The sequence below is a fragment of the Rattus rattus genome, chromosome 14, assembly GCF_011064425.1.
Source record: "Rattus rattus isolate New Zealand chromosome 14, Rrattus_CSIRO_v1, whole genome shotgun sequence".
Taxonomy (NCBI): Eukaryota; Metazoa; Chordata; class Mammalia; order Rodentia; family Muridae; genus Rattus; species Rattus rattus.
The window spans coordinates 24,961,404-24,982,854 of record NC_046167.1 but is presented as its reverse complement, the minus strand read 5'-3'; the positions used below and the strand labels follow the sequence as shown (position 1 = coordinate 24,982,854).

General features: G+C 42.8%; 1 protein-coding gene across 1 annotated transcript in view; it reads left to right on the top strand.

The window, feature by feature from the left end:
* Ryr2 (ryanodine receptor 2) overlaps positions 1-21,451 on the top strand; it is a 393,422-nt gene that overhangs the window by 371,654 nt on the left and 317 nt on the right. The window contains exons 97-104 of the mRNA XM_032885202.1: positions 747-880; positions 5,761-5,821; positions 8,508-8,654; positions 10,180-10,314; positions 15,640-15,796; positions 18,116-18,180; positions 19,445-19,545; positions 20,665-20,716. Coding sequence (XP_032741093.1) covers positions 747-880; positions 5,761-5,821; positions 8,508-8,654; positions 10,180-10,314; positions 15,640-15,796; positions 18,116-18,180; positions 19,445-19,545; positions 20,665-20,716 — 852 coding nt within the window. The remainder of the gene's footprint in view (positions 1-746; positions 881-5,760; positions 5,822-8,507; positions 8,655-10,179; positions 10,315-15,639; positions 15,797-18,115; positions 18,181-19,444; positions 19,546-20,664; positions 20,717-21,451) is intronic.

Sequence of the window (21,451 nt, the reverse complement as noted above, 5' to 3'; positions counted from 1 at the left end):
ATGTGTGTGTGTATATATATACATGTGTGTGTGTGTGTGTGTTTGGGTACACGGGTGTGTGTGAGGACGTGTGTACACATGTGTGGATGGGTGTAGAAGCTAAGGTCAGCTTTGGCTACTGTTTCTCAGGAAAAGTCCATCCTATTTGGAGACATGGACTTTCCCTTTGTCCTGAGACTCACCAGTTAAGCTCAGCTTGTTGGACAGCGAGTCTCATGGACCCCTTTTCTCTGCTTTCCCAGTGGTGGGGTTATACCCACCTTCTACTGCCCTCAGCTTTGTACATGGCTCTTCATCAACTGAGCTATCTCCTCAGTTTCTTAACCTGTACAATGGGATGACAACACTAACGCTCACCTGGTAACATCCTGCCAGACACCTGAGATAAGCAAGAAAGGTAGAGACCATGACAGTCACAAAAGTTCTGAAAAAATTCCTGGTAAAAGAACACTCCTCTCCCCCCATCATCTCGTTCTCATACGTCACCACAGTCTTTCCTGTGCCTCCTGTACTAAAAGGGGCATCTCACTCTTCAGGGCTGAGTTATTCAAAGTGCTGTAGATTTTCTTAGAACTTCAATAGCGATCCCAGATCCCAACGATCCCAGAAGATGGACTGTAAACTAGAAGGCTGTTTTCCATGCCATCAAGCGAATGTACAACAACAACAACAAAAAATTACTCTGGCATACTTGAATAGGTGGCACTACTATTAAGGCCAATGACATACTTCTTCCTTGACCATAGGTAATGGATAAATATGGAGAGTTTTATGGGAGAGACAGAATCAGCGAGTTACTGGGCATGGATAAGGCTGCACTGGATTTCAGCGATGCAAGAGAGAAGAAGAAGCCCAAGAAGGACAGCTCCTTGTCTGCTGTGTGAGTGACACTTCTGCCCTACTCGGGATGGGGTCAAGGGACACATTTTGGACTAGCTCGTTGATTTCCCTTCCCTCCCTTAGGATAACAGCAAGTTCCAAGAGAAAGTTGTCATTCATACTTCTGGGTTTCTATTACAGTGATGAACCACCATGACTAAGAAGTGAGTTAGGAAGGAAAGGGTTATTTGGCTTACACTTCCACAGCATAGCCCATCAATCAAAGGAAGTCAGGAGAGGAACCCAAAGAACACAGGAGCCTGGAGGCAGAAGGCAGAAGCTGCTGTAGAGGTCATGGATGGGTGCTGCTCACTGGCTTCCTCCTCATGACTTACTCAGCCTGCTTTCTTATAGAACTCAGCACCACCGGCCCCAGGGGCGGTATGACCAACCATGTACTGGGCTCTCCTACATCTCTGTCACTAAGAAAGTGCCCCACAGCCAGATCTTATAAAGGCATCTTCTCATTTGAGGTTCCTTCCTTGCAGAGGACTGTAACTTGGGTCCAGTTGACATAGAACTAGCCAGGACCTGAGTGTTTGAAGCTTTGGGGTGGAGGGATATTTTCCTAATGTATTATTGTCATTGTTGTTGTTCATGTTGAGACAGAGTCAGGCCATGTAGCCCAGGCTGACCTGAAATTCATTATATATTAGTTCAGGTAGACCTGGAACTGACTGATAGCTCCCTGGCCTCATCTTACCATCTTCCTGCTCTAGCCTCTGGAGTGTTCCAGGTGTGGCTCCTGTTATCAACATTTAAAGATTCATATATCTTTATGAGAGAGAGAGAAAGAGAGAGAGAGAGAGAGAGAGAGAGAGAGAGAGAGTATCAGTGTACCAAAACACCATGTTACTCTCTTATCTGAAATTTTAAAATGAAGTACTTATCTTAAAATGAAGTACTGTTGAAATGGCACTCTTGTGAAATAATGCCATTAACTAAGATAAGTGAGTTGGATCGAGGTCCCTGGAGACTGAGGCAGTTTTTCCCCGCCCTCTGTCAGACACCTATGCCCACGATGTGGAGGGTCAGTGTATGCCTGTGCTCCTGCCTACTTGGCAGATGTGACCAGCTAGATATCTGCAAGCAAGTCCAGCATGCTTTCTTCACCTAGGTGACATTTTACTGTCTGGGCACTTTCTTGTTTTAGAGAAGAGCTATGGTTACTTTTTCTCAGGAAATTAGCTTTTCTCGGTTTTTGTGTTTGCTTGTGTGCACTGCAGCAACAGGTATCAAACCCAGGGCCTCATGTTTAACTTGTGAGGCAACTGCTGCCCCGCTGAGCTATGTCCCTAGCCCAGCATGACTGGTCTGAATATTTGTTTAGCTTTGGTGATGGCTAGAGACAAGGCCTAGCAGGTAAAGGTATTTACTGCCAACCCTGAGGACCTGAGTTCCATCCCCAGATTCCACAATGAGAGGAGAGAGTCTCCTATACAAGTTGTTCTCTAACTCACACGCAGATACATGGTACATGTACTTGCACATATACACAGCATGCATATACACACATAAGTATAACAAAACTTTAGTTGGCAAAACCTTTCATTGTCTTATATAATAAATATTTTCAAGACAGACTGCTGGCAAAGAGCAAGAATAGTCTTATGTTATCATCACTGTTAAATATGGATAATGAAATCTGAATGAAGATCCAGTAAGGAACATACAAGATCAGAAAAAAAGATTTCTGTGTTCTGTGTCTCAACTGAAACATTTAGAAGTTTAGCAGGATTCTGTGTGCTTGCCACCTTGATGTGTCCACAATAGTGGTGGTTATTCACTTACCTATAAACTTTTTATCATCGCAAGGCCCATTTGTAAACAGTCCATTAATACTTACAGCATTTATCCATCCATGCACCTTGATAAGCACACGTTTAAATAAGTGGTTCACCTCCTCCCCGTGGTAAGAAAGGCTGAGTGCTTACATGTTTGTGGGATTTTGGGGGGTGGGTAGGACAGACAAGCTTATATCTTAGGATCTTCAAGCAACCTCTCACCCACCCACTACCCACCCTTCTCTCTGTCTCTGTCTCTCTTTGTCTCTCCTCTCTCTCTCTGTCTCTCTCTCTGTCTCTCTCTCTCTCTCTCTCTCTCTCTGTCTGTCTGTCTCTCTCTCTGTCTCTCTGTCTCTCTCTCTGTCTCTCTCCTTCTCCCTCTCTCCCTCTCTCTCTCTATTTATAGGATTTTCTTAGATCAAGGCCTGTTTCCAGGGGAGCCTGAGCCTTGATTAGCTGCCACAATTAGCCTGGGACACCCCTGGGCACGGGGGTCCCACTCCACCCAGCATGGATACCACCTGTTTAGAGACAAGTTTTGAGCACATCCAAAAAGAAACACTTATTAGTGACAGTAGCAGTGAGGCTGCCACCCAGGCGTGTGGTTGATGGGAAATAACCATAAAAGAAAAGCTTCAGGCTTCAAGAAACTACAATGTAAAATTCAGACGTCCTGAATTCTGAAACCCTCAGTTTGCTTTAGATCATTTCCTATGGAAAGTCAGGCTACTCTCATGCAGATTGTCAAGTCCCTCTCCTTTCTAAAGCCTTCCCTACTCAGGAAAAAATGTCAAAGCCTATTGATGGGATGCTTATGGAAGGGCCCTGTGTTACTGAAACTCATTACAACACAAAGACAAAGTTTTGCATGGAGAAGGGGAAAAACTACAGCCTTGGTCTGTCAGCGCATGGGAACCTGAAGCCAGGGTAGCAGAACCTAAATGGTTAAGAGGAGAGTGGGCAGAAAAGCAACATCTGCCTCAGAAAAAGAAAGATATGAGACCAAGAAATCCTTCTAGGAAAAACAAAACAGAAAGAAGAGAACAACAAGAACAGACTCTTACCCCATCTGCTTTATGTAGCAAACTGCTGGTTCTCACACCTCAAATTTCAGATTGGCCTCTTTAAAGACAATAATTTTAAAAAATAAGTCATTAGACAGGAATCTTAAGTGTAGAGAGGCCCCTTTGAGAACCACCCCTGTCACAGCAGACTGTGTCTGCTCATCTCCTTACTTGCCAGCTAAACCTGGAGCTGGAGCTTTATGTCTAAGGTTGACGAAGTTATGTCTAACCCCAAATTGGTGCCAAATTCTGGGGGAAAATGATGGCTTTTATAACGTGCACTTCTAACATTTCAAAGCTCTCGTGAGTGTTCAAAGCTAAAGTTTACCAGGGAGATGGCTCCTGAGTAAAAACACTCCCAAGTACAAGTATGAGGACCTGAGTTCGGATCTCAAGCACCCACCTAGAGCCAGGCGTGGATGAGCTTATTTGTAAAGTTCTCAAGTTTCAAAGCTCACATTTATTCACTTGAGACAGATTGACTGAGAGACATTTAATTTGTGGGGAGGTGCCTGGGGATGAGGAGGGCACAGATCAGTGGTGGAGGCCCCAGGCGGATGCAGGACCAGCTCCCAGGCAGGTGCAGCATTAGCAGCAGCTAAGAGTCAGACAGGCTGGAAGTGATTGTAGGAGGAGGGTCTAGAGTCCCTTGGGAAGCAGGGCAAGACTAAATCCTGTCTGAAGGGAAATGGAGAGAGCTGGCAGGTGACTACAAAGAAGGCAGGGTGAGGACTACAGCTCAGTGGGAGAGCATTCACAGAGCCAGTGCAAGGTCCTGGGAATGATCCCCAGCACTGCAAAGAGAAATTAAGAAAAGGAGGAGCAGTGCTCTTGTTTCTAAATGTTAGCTATAAAAAAGATATATGTGTATATGAGGTTTTCATTTGAATCAGAAACCCTTCTACTGAAATGCAATGAAGAGAGGACACAGAGCTCAGGAGACAGCTCCCTGGTATAAGCACTCAAGGTACAAGCAAGAGGACCAGGGTTCGAATCTCAGGCACCCACCTAGAGCCAAGCATAGATGAGCATATCTGTAATCACACACACACACACACACACACACACACACACACACACACACTACACACTACACACATATACAACACACCACACACACAGACACATACACATACACCCCATACACACACACCATATATATACACACACACCACACACATATACACATACACATACACCCCATATATACACACTACACACATATACACACACATACAGCCCATACACACATATACACTACATACATACACACATACATACACCCCATACATACACACTACACACATATACACATACACCCCATACATATACACTAAACACATATACAACAAAACACAACACACATATATACCCATATTATAATATACACCACACATGCATACACATACACCCATATATACATACCACACATACATGCACACACATCACACACATACACACCACACACATACCCTCACACAATACACCCCATACACACATATCACACACATATACACACACATGCACTCCATACACACACCACACACATATATACACACACCACACACACATACACACACATATACCCTATACACACACACTACACATATGCACATACACCACATATACATACACATACACACCATACACGCACATACATACATACCATATACACACATACACACATATTAAATTCATAAATATATAAATAAATGCTGATGATAGTTTTAAATTACTGAAGAAGAGATGGTACCATTTTGTTTCCTTTCCCATGATCCTTTTAGAGGTCACCACAGAGCACTATCCTTTATGTTTCTTTTCTTGATTTTTTTCATCAAAACCTGTTAGAAAGTAAACATATGGCCCAGGTATATACGTCAATGTGATTGAATATAGTCAACCATTACCAAAAGTTGTCTCTGTGCCTCACTGTTTAATTTTCACACTGTCTATCCTTGCTCATAACAGGAGCAGGCCCACAAGCATACATCTTCTGTTAATGTGAATGCCCACACTCTCTTCTGTCATTCCAGATTGAACTCTATTGACGTGAAGTACCAGATGTGGAAACTTGGAGTCGTGTTCACAGACAATGTAAGCCTCCTTCCCTCTCATTGCCCGAGACTGTAGAGCTCGTGCAGATAGAGGGAGGTTATGTCAGGAAGTTACACAGATAACAGTGTAGATAATAATCATGGTGTCTGAAGGAGACCCAAGCACAGACATTGTTACCACCCTACCTTACACATTAATGTAAGAAAAACCTACAGGTTTATATGGACTTCCACTTACGTTTCAGTGGGACCGTAGACTTCAGAGGATTTGTAGGCATTTAAAACACACCTAAATAAAAATAGAAAAAATGGTTTTACTAGGAAGAGGATGCATGGGAGGAGGATGTAAAAACTAGTCATGGAGAGTTTGGAGAGGCAGTTGGAGAAACAAGGTATTTCTGGGATTGCCATAAGAAAATATATGACTTTATATATATTTTAGAAACTAATACATTTTAAAAAATAGTTGTGCTTGCTTTTCCCCCAAAATTGAGTACACTGAACCATTATGTTCCTTTTCTTGATTTTTTTTTCATCAAAACCCGTTAGACAGTAAACATATGGCCTGGGTATATATGTCAATGTGATTGAATATAGTCAACCATTACCAAAAGTTGTCTCTGTGCCTCACTGTTTAATTTTCACACTGGCTCTTACAGTGAATGTTTCATTTTCCTAGTCTTTAAGTCTGTGACAGCAAGCCAGCTCTCTTCCCTCCATCCCCACCCTTCTACCCAACCATCCAAGGTACTCCTGATAGCTTCAAAACTCATCTCATAAGTTCCACTCAGAGCTGTCAACTGTTAGTATAATACCTAACCTTGCAACTACTTTCTCATCCAATGGTGGAAAATTTCTCAGTGAGCAGAAGCCACCCAACTCCTGCTTCCATAGCCATCTCACACTCAGATAGTAAGCTTGCCCTGACTGGGCCACACTGGGGGAGTCGGGCTTGCATAACCACAGTCCTTGCCCTTGAGTCAGACTTTCATATTTTCATTTCTGTGGAATTCACTGTCACTCAGAGAAGTTGGGTGTGAGTTAATCCTGAAGGCACCCTGGAGGAGTCCCTTCAAACATCTTTAAGAGACCTGTTAGGCTGTCAGTCCCCTGCAACTTGCTTTATGGCTTCTGTTTGGCCAGTCACTTCTCTCATGTTGTCTGGTCTTCAATGGTTTGGTTGGTCTCTGAAAGCAACAAGGGTGATCAGATGAAAGATGGGATTCCCAGAGGCCTCTCTTATCATGCAAAAAGAGTAACTTTTAGTACAAAAATGCTCGAAGTACCTACACTAGGCATTGCCCTTTCTCCACATGTCACTCAAGGTTAGCGGGTCAATCAGCATCACGCCGTGATTAGCTTATCAGCCATCTACAACGCCTTCCTCTTGTGTTTCCCATGTGTGTCCCCTCAGCCTTTGCATCTCTTGCTAGCCAGTGAGATGATGTCTTCTTACTGTCCTATGTCAAGTGTGTCGCTTCTAAACCCTTCCTGCTACATCCTGTGTCCTTTTCAAATGCTGTTTTTCTTTTCCTAGCTCCAGTCCCCTGTTGCCCATGAAATCTTGCATGACCCAACTCTCCTTTTTCTTCCTCTAAGATTAGAGTCAGAGCAATAGTACTAATCCTCTCCTATGAGCTACTGTCACAAGACACATCTGCAGGAGAAACTTGCTCCCAAGAGTTAAAGCAGCCATTGGGCTTCTACCCTGTATCTTCACTGCCCCTACCAAATATGGACACCTACACAGTAAAGAAAACAAATGATTTACATTAATTATTATTCAGGCCAATGGAGAGATGGCTCAGCAGCAGTTGAGGGTACCCGCAGAAGACCTGGGTTTAGTTCCCAGCAATCACAGTGTCTCTAACTCCAGTTCCAGAGTAGTTCCCTCTTCTGGCCTCTAAGGTCATTGTATTGCATACACACACACACACACACACACACGCACACACACGCACACACACATGTATATGTATATATATATGTGTGTGTACAAATAATTAAAAAGTAATTTCTTTAATTGTGATTTAGAAGACTTTCCCAAACAGCACCAAGTATGTAGTTAAGGTCACAGCGGTGACGTCAACGAGTACTTTAATTGCTCTTGGGATTTACTTTAGTTCATGCAATGTGCAGTGGTACCATAATAAAACTGCTCAGGAACTATTCTACAATAGATTCTAACTAATAGGTCTTAACAATCCCAACGTGTAGATAAATGGAGACCAGAGGAAATGAGATAAGGAAGGAGTCAATGTTGGTGGGTTTGTGGGGTGACTGTAGACATGAACTGCCAAACAGAGGCAGTCTTGTCCCTGAGTGGCATTTGATGGCATTTTTTCTCATCATGGATCATCAGGATCTGATGGACCCTGGGTCACAGGGCAGCCTCCATAGCCAAGAATTATCTGGTGCAAAATAGCAAGCACCAAGCTGAAGCCAAGACCCTGCAGTCAGGATGTAGGATGATCCTTTCTATTATTTGTGAAAGGATGAATTAGAAGAGTTGGTGTAAAGAAAAAGTTACCCTGAGCCTTTCGTAATAAACTAAATAAAGGTAAAATGTGCAAAGAGCGAATCCAGCTAATTAGAACTGAAGAATTACAGTCTAGGCAGAGGAGGAGAGTGCAGGGGTTTGTACGGAACTAGATGGTGGTGGCAGTTCTTGCTGGTCCTTGTGTACTCTGCTGTCTGACATGACTTCCTCCATTTGCTCCTAACAGTCCTTCCTCTACCTAGCCTGGTATATGACCATGTCTGTTCTTGGACACTACAACAACTTTTTTTTTGCCGCCCACCTTCTTGACATCGCGATGGGCTTCAAGACCTTGAGAACTATCCTGTCCTCAGTTACCCATAATGGCAAACAGGTAAAAGGTCATATTTCCCTTAGGGAAACTAAAAATGGCAAGATATAAGTCTGAAAAAATAAATCCAGCCCTTATGTGACAGTATGTGACTTTAAAGATTGTCATGGCTGGATAGTCTATGTCTTCTCTTACAAACTATGATCAGTAAATCCAAGGATCCTTTATCTCAGGTTTAGGGATTGTCTTGATGGTTTAGCTAGATGATCTTAGATAAGCGAATATTTGCCACTATCAAATCCTTTTTCTGGTAAAGTACAATTAATAACAACACCTTATCAGATTTTGTGAAAGTTGAGAACAAGTCCAGCCAGCTCAGGACCATCTACACTGAGCACTACACTGAGGATGTTAGTTCTTGCCTTGCTTATGAGACAATGCTTGCTCCACCTGATACTATGCTGGGCCAAAAACTGTTGCGGAGTTCAGATGCTTTACTTACATTGACAAGAAGGTGTTGAAGTTTTAGTGATTTTTAATTTAATAAGGCATCCTCATGATTTTTAAAATTGAACTACGTCTAAATGATATTTTATACTTGACAAGGGCAGGCTGACACAGGGGACAGCTGGTCTGGGTCCAGACATCCCACTGACATTCTGATGGCTCTCAGCTGCTCATGCTGGACCTCTGTTACTGTGACTGTGCAGACATCTGTATGCATCTACTCATTTATCAGCTGCTTCGCGTGTCCAATTGGTGGTAACAATTCTGTGCTAATTATCTGGAGCCACAGCCCGTCTAGTCCAGTCTATTTAATTAATCAGTGCCCCTCCGACCTGCAATCACAGGTACTTCGACTATCATTAGCACAATCCCTTGTTTTCTAAAGTCCAGCAAGAAGCTCCTACACATGCTGCCCCAGGGCCTGAATAAAGCTGTGATGCTCATGGCAACTCAGAGGCACAGAGACAGAATCCCTGTGTGCTCTGCGCCTTTGCCAGTCGGTGGATTCTGACAGAGCTCCTAGCACGGGTAACAGAGAGGTGGCACAGCGAGTAGGAACACTTCCTGCTTTTGCAGAGGATCCTGGTTCAGTCCCCAGCACCCATGTTGGGTAGCTTACAACTGACTAACTCTGTTCCATGGGATCCCACACTCTTTCCTGGCTACTTCAGGCACATACAAGCAGGCACACATACATCACCTAAATAAAAAATTTGACATATACTACAGGAGAGAATATAGTATTTTCTGAACATTAAAACTGCTTTCTAATACATATCTATTTGATTTGAGTCTGAAACTAAATCAGAATTTATCTTTACTTGGTTTGTGTTGTGTGCTTATTAGTCAATTAAGGAGTCAGCATGAAATGCTTTGGCAGGCTGATAAGTGAAAGAAAATGTGCAAATAAACTTTACTTGTGAGCTAAGAAGGTGAGAAACAATGAGAGTATGGGTCATATTGGCTTCTAGTCAGTAAGTCCAGGTGTGTCCGTAGAGGACTTCCCTTCTACCCAGCTGTCAGTTACACCAGTCACATATCCTGTATCCCCAATACATGCTAAATGTCCCCTTGCTTTCAGCTCGTGTTAACTGTTGGCTTGTTGGCTGTTGTTGTATACCTGTACACTGTTGTGGCGTTCAATTTCTTCCGAAAATTCTACAATAAAAGCGAGGATGGTGACACGCCGGACATGAAGTGTGACGACATGCTGACGGTAAGCCCCTGAACTGGAAGGAAACCACGTGCCATCCACGTCACTGTGCATTGCCTCATCCCCAGAGCAGGAGAGGAGGAAGTACCTGGCCCAATGGAAGGCTCTTCAAAACACGGCCATTGTCATTTCAGCAGAGCATCAAGGACCGTCTGTGAATTTCCCACCCATGCTTGCTCAGCTTAGTAATTAGTAGACTTGCTGAGAGATGGAGTTAGAATTAGGGCAAGTGTTAGCTTGTACATTCCAGGGCAGCAGGTAGAATGTTCTGAGGCCTTTGCTCTTTGCTCACCTCACTGACTTTACCTGTTGTTACTCAGATCCAAAAATGTATCTTAACAGAATTCATCCTTCTGCTTTCATATTGAACATCTTGTCCTAATGGTCCTTGGTCTTGGACGGTTAACAGGTGTTCCAGTTTTCACATCGTTATGTGTCACTATTGTACAGCTTGCCTCTCTGATGATGGATGGATGTTTCTAGAAGAAAACATTCCATCAAAAGCAATGTAGGGCAGAGAGGGTTTATTCTGGCTTATAGTTCTGGAGGAGGGAGAGAGTCCATCGTGACAGGGAAATCATGGGGAAGGGAGAGACATCATGAAGTCAGGAGCAAGAGGCTGGTCACATTTCATGCATACTCAAGAAACAGAGCAGCAAGCAGAGCTTCACAATGTGACTTCACAACCCCTCCCACGTGACATATTTTTTTCCAGCAAGGCTCTGCCTACTGAAGGTTCCATAACCTCTGAAACTGCACCACCAACTGGAGACTAGGTATCCAGACACACGAGTCTATGGCAGAACACTTCATGTGCAAATCACAAACATTACTCACCTTGAGCATTTAGATTTGGGAGAGGAAAACTAAGCCAAAGGACTTGTTGCTGGTGGGGGAGAGCAAGGTCTTTCTGTGAGCCCTTCACATGTTGAAATACCTACAAGGGTGGGGTTGTGTATGAGTGTCCAGGTGTGATAGGATGAGCCTGAAATTTCTCTGAAAAAAGAAATGTCCTGGAAGAGTGGCATGAACAAGATACCAATAATTCGGTGAATAATAAATTAGGTATTTCTTCACCTCCTTGGGAATAGAATAGAGTACCTTGAAGTACATATAAATACTAGAAGAAATTAAACCATGATAATGTTGCTTTTTACAATCATAAAATATAAAAAAAATCAGTAAATCTTACTGACCATATATAAGCCTCTGAGAGGGAAATGGTAAAAGTGAATGACAATCTTTCTCCTCAAGTCAGTAACAATTAAGACAGGTTTGAGTCCTTAAAGTAATAAATTTTAATGGCAAACAGGGCTTTCTGGATATTATCTAAAACATAGGGACTCATGAATGTCAAAAATTATTATTTTTGAGAATAACGAAGATAAATCGAGTCTTGCAGACGAATGATAAGCTGGCTAAAACGTAATCAATACGATAAGGAAGGGATGTTTTCCTGATTGGCACAGGTCTCAAATACCCTTAAAAGAAACATAAGCCAGGGTCTGCCATATGCTCGGTAGGGAAGGCACCTGCTTCCAAGCCTACAGCCAATCTGAATTAAGTCAACCAAGCCTCCATGGTGGAAGAAGAAATGGCTGGAAGGTGTTCTCTGGCCTCCAATCCATGCCATGGCACCCAATCCCCCCCCACACACACATAAACAAATAAAAAGTAATGTAAGCAATTTTAAAACATTATTAAAAACAAGACAATACACAAAGGGTCAGTTGTGTTGCTAGATATTAATTCATTCAGCTCACAGGTCTAAAAACGATGCCTACTAAAGAAAGAAATTTAGGCCAGAATAGCAGAAAATCAAATTTAATTGTTAAAGCTTGCAGTAACTCCAGTCAGTGACATGGTGTGCGTATGTACCAAAGTCTGTTTGCTGTGTTAGTCACTCTTCTCATGAGGCTCCATGTGACTGTTCAACCGTAGTCACGGCCCCTGACATGACTCAGTTTTCACTCAATATCCACACACATATCTAGTGTCTTCCTTAATTTTTCTTAGGAACACCACAGCCTTGCCTGGCTGGGCTTGTCTAGCAGTATGGGATGTGAATACAGAAGGCAGAGAAACTCGTCTCCATTTTACTTTTGCCTGGCCATTTCAAAGTGCTTGAGAGCAACTTTAAGGCGTGAATTGTGTGACGTGGCTCACGATTTTGGAGGGTAGACGGTGGTGAGGTTGGGGGTGGTGAATGCCTGTCAGAGCAGATCGGTTTGCATCTTGGTAACCAGGAAGCAGGGAGCAGTAGATTCTGAAGGGCATAGCTAGCTTGGAGGCCCTGTCACCAGAACCTGATTCCTCCATCAAGACCCCACCTCTTGCTCCCTCTTTGTCTCAGTACCATTTAGATCCATCCACCAATTCATCCATTCCTTTTATTAGAGCCCTCCTGACCTACTTGTCTCCAGAAGCATCCTCATGGACATGCAACCAAACTCATAGGTGCTTCTTTATCAAATCAAGTTGACAAGCATGCTTAACATCACTCTCTTATTTTAGGAAAGTAAGTGGGCTCTTGACTTAGCTAGAACCTGGAAATCATCAGTTTCAGGGACTTCCGGTGGCTATGTATGGTGTAGGCCTTCTCTGCATAGCTCCATGAGGTTTGTATCTTGTGTTTGGATGCTCTGTGAGGAAGGGTGTCTGGTGTCTCCTTTCAGGAAGAGAAAACTGAATCTTTGTTGCTCTCGGTGGGTGGAGAGCAGTGATCGGCAGGAACGTCAGCCTTCCAGCAGGTGGCACTGCAGCCAAAGTATTACAAGCTCCACGACTCACCCAGGGATGTCTTCTTTCTTCCCAGATCATGATGTTTCAGTCTAAAAATCTAATTAAACCAGCCGTCTCCTCATAGGGTTTGAACTACTTCTTCAAGAAAGTGGGAGGAGAAAGTGTAAGCAAAAAAGAGGGGAAAAAAAAAAGCCTATAGCTGGGGGCAAAATGGTGGTAGCTGAGGAGCCTGGGTACAGAAGGGCATTGTTGCCCAGAAGCTTACGGATGTCCCAGGATGCTCTGCAGGACCAGTGGACCCTCAGCCCCCACCCCTTTCAGATAATGATGAGAGAGAGGCAGCTTGGAGAAGTTAGCTGCTCACACACTTGTTGGTGATCACCTCGGTTGATTAGCAGTTCTCACACACGCAAGATCTAACCTGATCTTTCCATCAAGGTCTCTGGCTCTGGACTCATGGTTCCCTGGTAGCACCTCTCCCTCTGCCACACGTCCTCTGAGCCTCCTCATTCTTCCTCCTTCCACCCCCACCTCTCTCTCCTGATCTTTCCCCAGTTTTTTTTCTCTCATTTTTTTTCAGACTCCCTTAAAGAAGTGTAGTGTTTTTGTCCCTCAGACCTGCTTCTTCCATTTCAGCCCTCACTAGGCTCAGTACAGGATAAGAAATGTGGAGAAAGGGGGTTCTGATTCTCAGGAAAAGGCTGATAGTTTAACTGCTGAGCCCCAGACACCAGTGGGTATTCACACACCTCACCTGTGTGGCCATTATGAGCTCCATTTGGAAGGCTAAGCTAGGAAAGCCCCTCTGACCACCCAAAGCCACCGTCACAGTAACATTAACCAGCCAGGACACCACCGTTGCTCCCCGTGGCCTCTGGTCCACGTATGAAGACTCACATTCAGAGAAGAGCATGGGACCGCCATTTTCTCCTTGGTAAAAATAAATAACATGTGTGGTATAAAGAATTTAGATAGAAAAACAGAAGTATACCGTGAAAATATATTACCATTTCTTTAAAAAGGCACTGTGAACAATTTTAGCCACCAAGTTGTAAGGAATCAATGTAGTATCCCAAAGGGAGAGATTTTGTTTTGTTTTGTTTTGTTTTGTTTTTTCAAGTGACCGTCTTCAAAATTTCACATCTAGACACAGACTCAGAAGACAATGTGTTCAGATAGGCCTAAACCAGCCTGGGTGCTAAACTAACTCTTTCTAGAGGATGCTCTTGGCCTTCCTGCCACAAAGAGCCTTTTCTAGCCTCCAGAGTAGTGCTGGTGGGCCCATGGGTTTTTACAGTGGTGGGGGTTCAGGACAAATGTCATCATGGTTTTGGCTTATTGTATGTCAGGCTGAGAGAGTACCTTTCTGAGCGTGGTGGTTCAGGTTGATTATGAACCTGACAGGATTACGTGGGGATGGGACTGTGGGCAGATGAACCAAATGCAGAGGTGTAGCCAGGCTTTTCCCCTTCGCTGTGGAGGGCGCAAATAAAGAGTCCGTAATGGGTATGGGTAAGGGACACCCGTTAAATCAATTAGGGTGTGTAGAACAGGCTAAGAAGGTGTCACTCTGGAAGACCTTCACACTTCTGTTCTTGAAGGATATGGTTTTGATGAGAAAGGGTACCACCTGGCACGGAGGATGTATAGCAAAGATTATATATATATATATATATTTTTTTTTCCTGCTCTAGTTTACACAAGTGCGAAGATGCCAAAACATTATATATTTTAGGTCTTAATTTATTCAGTTTTCATTTAATTGATAAGTATATTTCATTTTAAATCTTCTTTAACTGTATATAAAATTTGAATTCTCTTCAAGTAAAAATATATTTAAAGTTATGAGTGATATGAATATACATTAATATAGAAAAAGGAAGTCTCCTAAAATCTAAAACGTAGAGGATGGCCCTGATCATAAGGGATCACAGAGTCCTCAAATGCCTGTGCGGCTGAAGCCAAGCCCTGTTTCATAGACATTATAGCAAAAACCTTTCGGTGCATCCTGCCTCACACTTGTGGGCAGCCTTTTTGTTTTAATGAATGAGCTTCCCATCCTCTTTATCTCGCCACACCATCTTTCTTCATTAGCCGAGACACTAAGTAGGAAAGATTTCTGCATCCCACTGTATTAGCTCTAAGTGAAGAAGTCAGCAAGTCCTCCTTCCTTCACCAAGCTCAGTTTCTAAGATTCCGTCTTTCACTCCACTGGGCTTTTAATTTCTTGTTCTGTGTCTGTGCCACTGTGGAAATAACCAGACGATATAGTTTTATATGGCTCGTATTCCGATAACATGATGGTAATGCTATGTTGGCCTCATGTGCTTCAGGGCCTATGAAGCACTTCCCTTTCTCTCCCAAGTGGCACAGAAGGTCTAAGCAGAGTGAACAGTGCAGAGTTTAGCTTAGGAGACAGTGTTAGAGCCTTGATCAAATCACATGAAGGAGGATTAAAACAGACAGATGACACAGAGCACAGAGATCCTTCTCATTCAGAGTGAGAATTTAAAGAGAAAGACTCGTGTTAGTGGTGTGTCAAGGAGGGTAGCAAGTCTCAGAAGTGTCTCTGCTCCTGCCTTCCAGTGTTACATGTTCCACATGTATGTGGGCGTCCGCGCTGGAGGGGGCATCGGTGATGAAATTGAAGACCCAGCGGGAGATGAGTACGAGATCTACCGAATCATCTTTGATATCACATTCTTCTTCTTTGTGATTGTCATCCTTTTGGCTATCATACAAGGTAAGTCACACCCGGCTGTGGCTCTTGGGTAACTTGACCTTGAGCCATCAGCTGCTGGAGCCAAAATGCAAGGTGGGCTTAACAATATGACTTGTTTTCTGCCAAGGCCAAATGGAACCTTTTCTTCTAATATTTCTTCCTTGGAAAATCTCTAGAGGGAAAAATAGAGAAGTATGTTTTGATGCAAACCAACCAACCCCACAGACTTTACCATAAAGGGAATAAGAGTTCATTCTTGAACCGAATTTGAATAATCATGTCCTGGGAACATAGATTTATGTTACCCCCAATCATCAGTTCTAACATGGAAACAGTTTTATAAAGCTTTATAGGAGTCATAAATCAAGGCAAAAATAAACATTGGTGAGGATATCATATCAGAGAAGCAGGTATAGAAAAATGGAGAAAGCTTTCCTATAGGCCTCAGAGGCTATCAAAGGACAGCCTTCTTAGCTTTGGGGTTGGTGAAAGCTAGGGTTCTGCTAAATTAATGGATTCCAAAAGGTTTTTAATCTATTAATCATGAAATGTTAGCTCCTACCCAAAAGCAGTTAAGGAATGGGCTATTCAGGGGTCTAAAGGTAGCCCAAGCTAAGGAGTCATCTACTTTGTTTGGGGGGGGGGGTTGTAGAGGAGGGTCTCTCACTGTTACCTAGGCCTCTTCGATTATGCTGGCTAGTCACTACACCACAGGGACCTGTGTCCCCTTTTTGTGGGAATTCCACCAAGTGCTGGAATTACAGGCTCACTCTGCCATCTTTACCTTTTTAAATTCTAGGAATCAAAACTCAGGTCCTTGTGTATGCATGGCATGCACTTAGCAGACTGAGCCATCTTCTCAGCCTGTTTGATCTCTACTTACGGGGAAAAAAAGAAAGTATTCTACAGGGTTTGACTCCTAGTCCTGCAGCATTACCAGGTTTGAAAGCTTGGGGGAGCTGTGAACCATTCAGCCTGAGGCAATAGGCCAGACGTTATTCAAATCTCTAAGCTCTACAACTGCGGATAGGTTTCCAACAAGGGCATCAGTTCAAGTCCCCACTACAGTAGTTGGTACCTGATTAGTTCAACATGTACAACCGCATTTCATTGGTGACTACCTACTATGTGTCAGTTATGTCTAGTAACTCATGTTACCTTTCGCTGACATCATGAGGGACTATGCCAACACTTAAAATCTCCATGGGAACTAACTAAGCTGTGGCAAGTCTCAGTAACTTGACCAAAGAGTACAGCTGCCCAGGCTGGGGTTAGAATCCATAGCCAGTCCGAGTAGATTAGATTCAGAATTTTCCCCTGCAGCCATAGAGAAGAGGTAATCACAATGTTTCCCTCTTCCTCTGGCTAACTTACAGTAAGATCTTTTTCTCTCCCAGAAAGCCACTCCTATTCTTGTTTTTTTTTTTTTATTTCCTATTCAGCACATTTATCCCAGCTCAAGTTAAATGTCTGTAAACATGACATTATTCTTCATATTCCACAGGTGTGATATGACACTGGTAAAGTACACAGATAAGTATAAAGGATTCATAACCCGACTGCAATGTCTTTATGGGAAGAAATAATATTGCTTTATAAGTAGGTGAAGTTTGGGCTGGAGAGATGATTGGTAATTGAGAGCACTTACTGTTCTTCCAAAAGAGTAAGTTGTCAGTGCTATGTCGGGCAGCTCACAACTCCGTAAATACAGGTCCAGCACCCTTTTCCGGGCTCTGTGGGAACTCGCATATACGTGGATGGATATAGTCATAGACATACACATAAGTGAAAGAAATATTTTAAGAAGAAAAAATTCAAATCATTTGGAAGAAGTAATTGGAAAGTCACAGAACAAAAAGGAGCTAAAACCCCAACAGTTCCACGTGTCAAACATGCATCACCTTTGGTAAAATTGTAGAGAGTTTATGAGGTTGATACATATCTCTCAGTCCGCACAGTAATGTTTTATTTTTTATGGGGCTTTTTGTATTTTACAACCACTAACCGCAGCTACCCCTCCTGGCCTACAGTAAGTAATAATATAGCCTGTGTATGTGCCAAGTTCATTAGCATTGTTTTCTTTCCTAGCCTGTCACCTCATTTTAAAATGGTTTTCCAGTAAGCATTCGGCACAGTCACTTTATATTCGACTCCCAGAGAGTGTCACTTTCCTAGTAGGAAGCAGCCAATATGACCTCAGACCTCTCCTATGTTCAAAGTGTCTTTTAATATGATTGTGCATTTTCATTTTCCAGAGAAGAACTATCCGTCCGAGGGGTTCTGAGTTGAATGATTGTTCACCATTGATGGGGATCACATAGTCTTTCTTTTCAATACTAGGTTTGATCATTGATGCTTTTGGAGAACTCAGAGACCAACAAGAGCAAGTCAAGGAAGACATGGAGGTGAGGCATTTGTGGCTTGACTGTTGGGTGCTATGAGTTATGTCCAGGTTCCCCGGGGTTTACTGAATTCATTTGAAGCTGAACATAGTCCTCTAATTCTAAAATCCCCATGCAAGGAAGGCTCTGCTTCACTTTAGCTCACAGTACAGGTCTTCAGGTCTAGGCATAGACCACCTTGCACTGTGCATAAAGATAAATCCAGAGGAGGGCAATGCAAATTAGCCTAGTCCTAGACACACTCATTGGTTGACTTCATAACTGGACCAGCACCTGACTGTGGAAGGACTTTTCCGAATCACTGATGAAGCCCCTAATGATTGGTCTAAGATTTGTACCTCTTTTGTTTGGGTGGTGGACCTTGTTTTCCAAACAGGAAATAGCTGGCAAGTTTAGAATATCAGTTAAAGATGCAACTAATCCTGTCTAACTGTTTATCATGAGCATACCAATCTCTAAGTCTAGGTGGGTGTGTATAGGCTGCAGAAAAGAAAAATGGAAAGACATTTCTGATTGGCCATCATAGTCCTATCCTCCGGTTGGAACCCATATCACTAAGGAAAGTCCCAAGATTTGGTTATGACAGCCATATCACGATCCTCAGTAGGCGATGTTCCACAGGCATCAAGGAAATCATGTATTGAGCTTCCTTCCAAGAATGTACTGCATAGCTTTTTATGAGGTGATGTAAACAAATGCCTGTTAATCCTATGTCAGGCCCAAAGCGTGGGTCTGCTCAAGTCTAACTTGGACCGGTGAATGCCTTGGGATTATTTACAAAGACATGGAGGAGGGGCTACTTACAGGATTGGATATGGAGGATACTTACAGCAGCATGTTTTTTTGTTTTTTGTTTTTTTTTTTAATAGCAGTGTGGTTGAGGGGTTGCTCATAAGAGCATGAGTGACTTACAGCACTTGCATTCCTGAAAGATTGGGTGATGACTCAGGACAGCTACATCCCTAGGGCTCCCATCCCCCACCTTATAGACAGCTGCACCTGAAAGTCTCCTCCTGCTCACCTAACCTAAGGCAGGGGCCTATTGAACCTGTACCTTTCTCAGCTTCTTGAGCCTGGTTAGTTGCCTGTGTCTACTAAGTTCCTGGTAGGTTTCCTGAGCTTCCTGAGTTGTCTGAGAATTTCTTCTTCCTCTAGAAGTAGCTGGCTATATTCAGAGGTGGCAGCTATACAACCCAGTGGACTGTGTTTTCCCTCTCTGCTATCTTGTGCCTTCTCAGACATCCTGTTACCTCCCCTTGTCTTCTAGACCAAGTGCTTCATCTGTGGGATAGGCAACGACTACTTTGATACAGTGCCGCATGGCTTTGAAACCCATACTCTACAGGAGCACAACCTGGCCAACTACCTGTGAGTGTCCCTTACAGGCTCTCCCCCTCCTCAGGAGCCAGTTCTCTCCCATTCCTCTGAACTCCAGAAGCAGGGCAGTGGTTGGACTCCAGAAGAAAAAGGCTGGTTCTCTCACCCTTGGAGTAGGTGGGCTTAAATAACTAAGCTGTCTATTGTCATGCGAATGACAATGGAGGATCTAGAATAGGAATCGGGTGATGTAGCGCCTTGTATAGAGGCCTGGCCATATTCCGATTTCAAACAAGAACCCTCTTGATGCAAGCCTGAGATAATGCCAGTCCTTCTTCATCCTGCAACCCTGTTTTCTCATACCACTGCCACCCCCATCCCCGCCCCCTTTTGAAGACCTATAGGTCTCTCTGGGTACTACAGAAAATTCAGTTAAAATGTTTTGTTGTTTATGCTAATAGTTATGATAATTGGGGATTTGGATTTACATATATATATATATGTATATGTATCTAAGTACATCTAGGTATATGTATGTGTGCATGCATGCATATAAAATAAAACTATGACCTTTCCTTGGGACTAACCCAGATGACAGTTTATCAAAATACCATCCTTAGTTTTGGATCCAATTCTGTCATCAGATGGACAATATTATTATGTCAAGTAACATGATTAGGAGGAATGTAGTTGAACTATACTCAATTAACCTGATAAAAATAGAACATATGCAGCTGGTCTTCAATTAAAATTTGTCAGTGTTGATTTGAGCCTGACCCAAAACAATGTACCTCCAAGGGCCATCCAGAGTTGTACATCCCTTTAATCTCCAAGGGGTAGGCAGTGCGCCTTTAATCCCAGGACTGGGGAGGCAGAGGTGGATAGAACTTTACATAGTGAGTTCCGAGCCAGCCACAACCACATAATTAAACTCTGTGTTTTTTATTTTAAAGTAGCTCCGATATAAAATTATGTGTAAAATTAGACAGGCCATCTCAGAGGACAAGCTTATTTCTTACTGGTAGATTGTAATTAACTTTCAGAAATTAAATTTGTGATGTTTTCTCCTTTTTTATAATCCATTGCTATCAAGACATGTGTAAGACTTTTTCCTATGTGTGCTAGTATTTTCATGTGGTCCACTCCTGACCTGTTTCTCTGTCTCTGTAGGTTTTTTCTGATGTATCTCATAAACAAGGATGAAACAGAACACACAGGACAGGTGGGTGAAGGCCAGTTATGCAGCATCATTGGGGTAAAACTGTAGGACAAGAGACAGTAGATAATACAACAACATATAGCTATTCAACACTAAGGGGAAGAAGTTTCTTCAGGGGCTAAAAAGATGACCTAGTGAGTCAGTGCTCACTGCTTTCTGGAAGACTGAGGTTCAGCACCCACACAGCAGCTCACAACCGCCCGCCCGTGACCCCTGCTCCAGGGATCCAGTACCCTTTTCTGACCCCCATGAGCCCTGCGCTTACCAGCGCACAATGACTCAGACATACATATTTGATTTGAAAAAAAAAACATTGCTTTTAGATATTAATTATGCTATCTTGTATGAGATGAGTATCAAACAGACTGCCTCCTTTGAAACAGCAACATTTAAAACTAAGCTTTTAACTGAAAATACTAAGTTTACCTGTGAATTCCATCCTTTTTTCTTCTGTTAAAATTGTGGTTATTATGTGGCCTGTACTTTCAAATGAACTTCCGCTTACAATGTAATTGGGAAAAAACATTCGATGTCTACAGTTTTTAGGAAAATTTAAAATTCCCTGTCTGGGTTACTCACTACAAATGGATAGTGGTTTGAACTTGGATAAAATTAAAAATGATAATAAACGAAAACCTTAGAGACTTAAAAAATATGATTTTCATCATATATTGGTCAAGCTAAAAACATTCTGTTTATTTGAAGATCGGTTATTACTGAAAGACATATAAGTGGGGC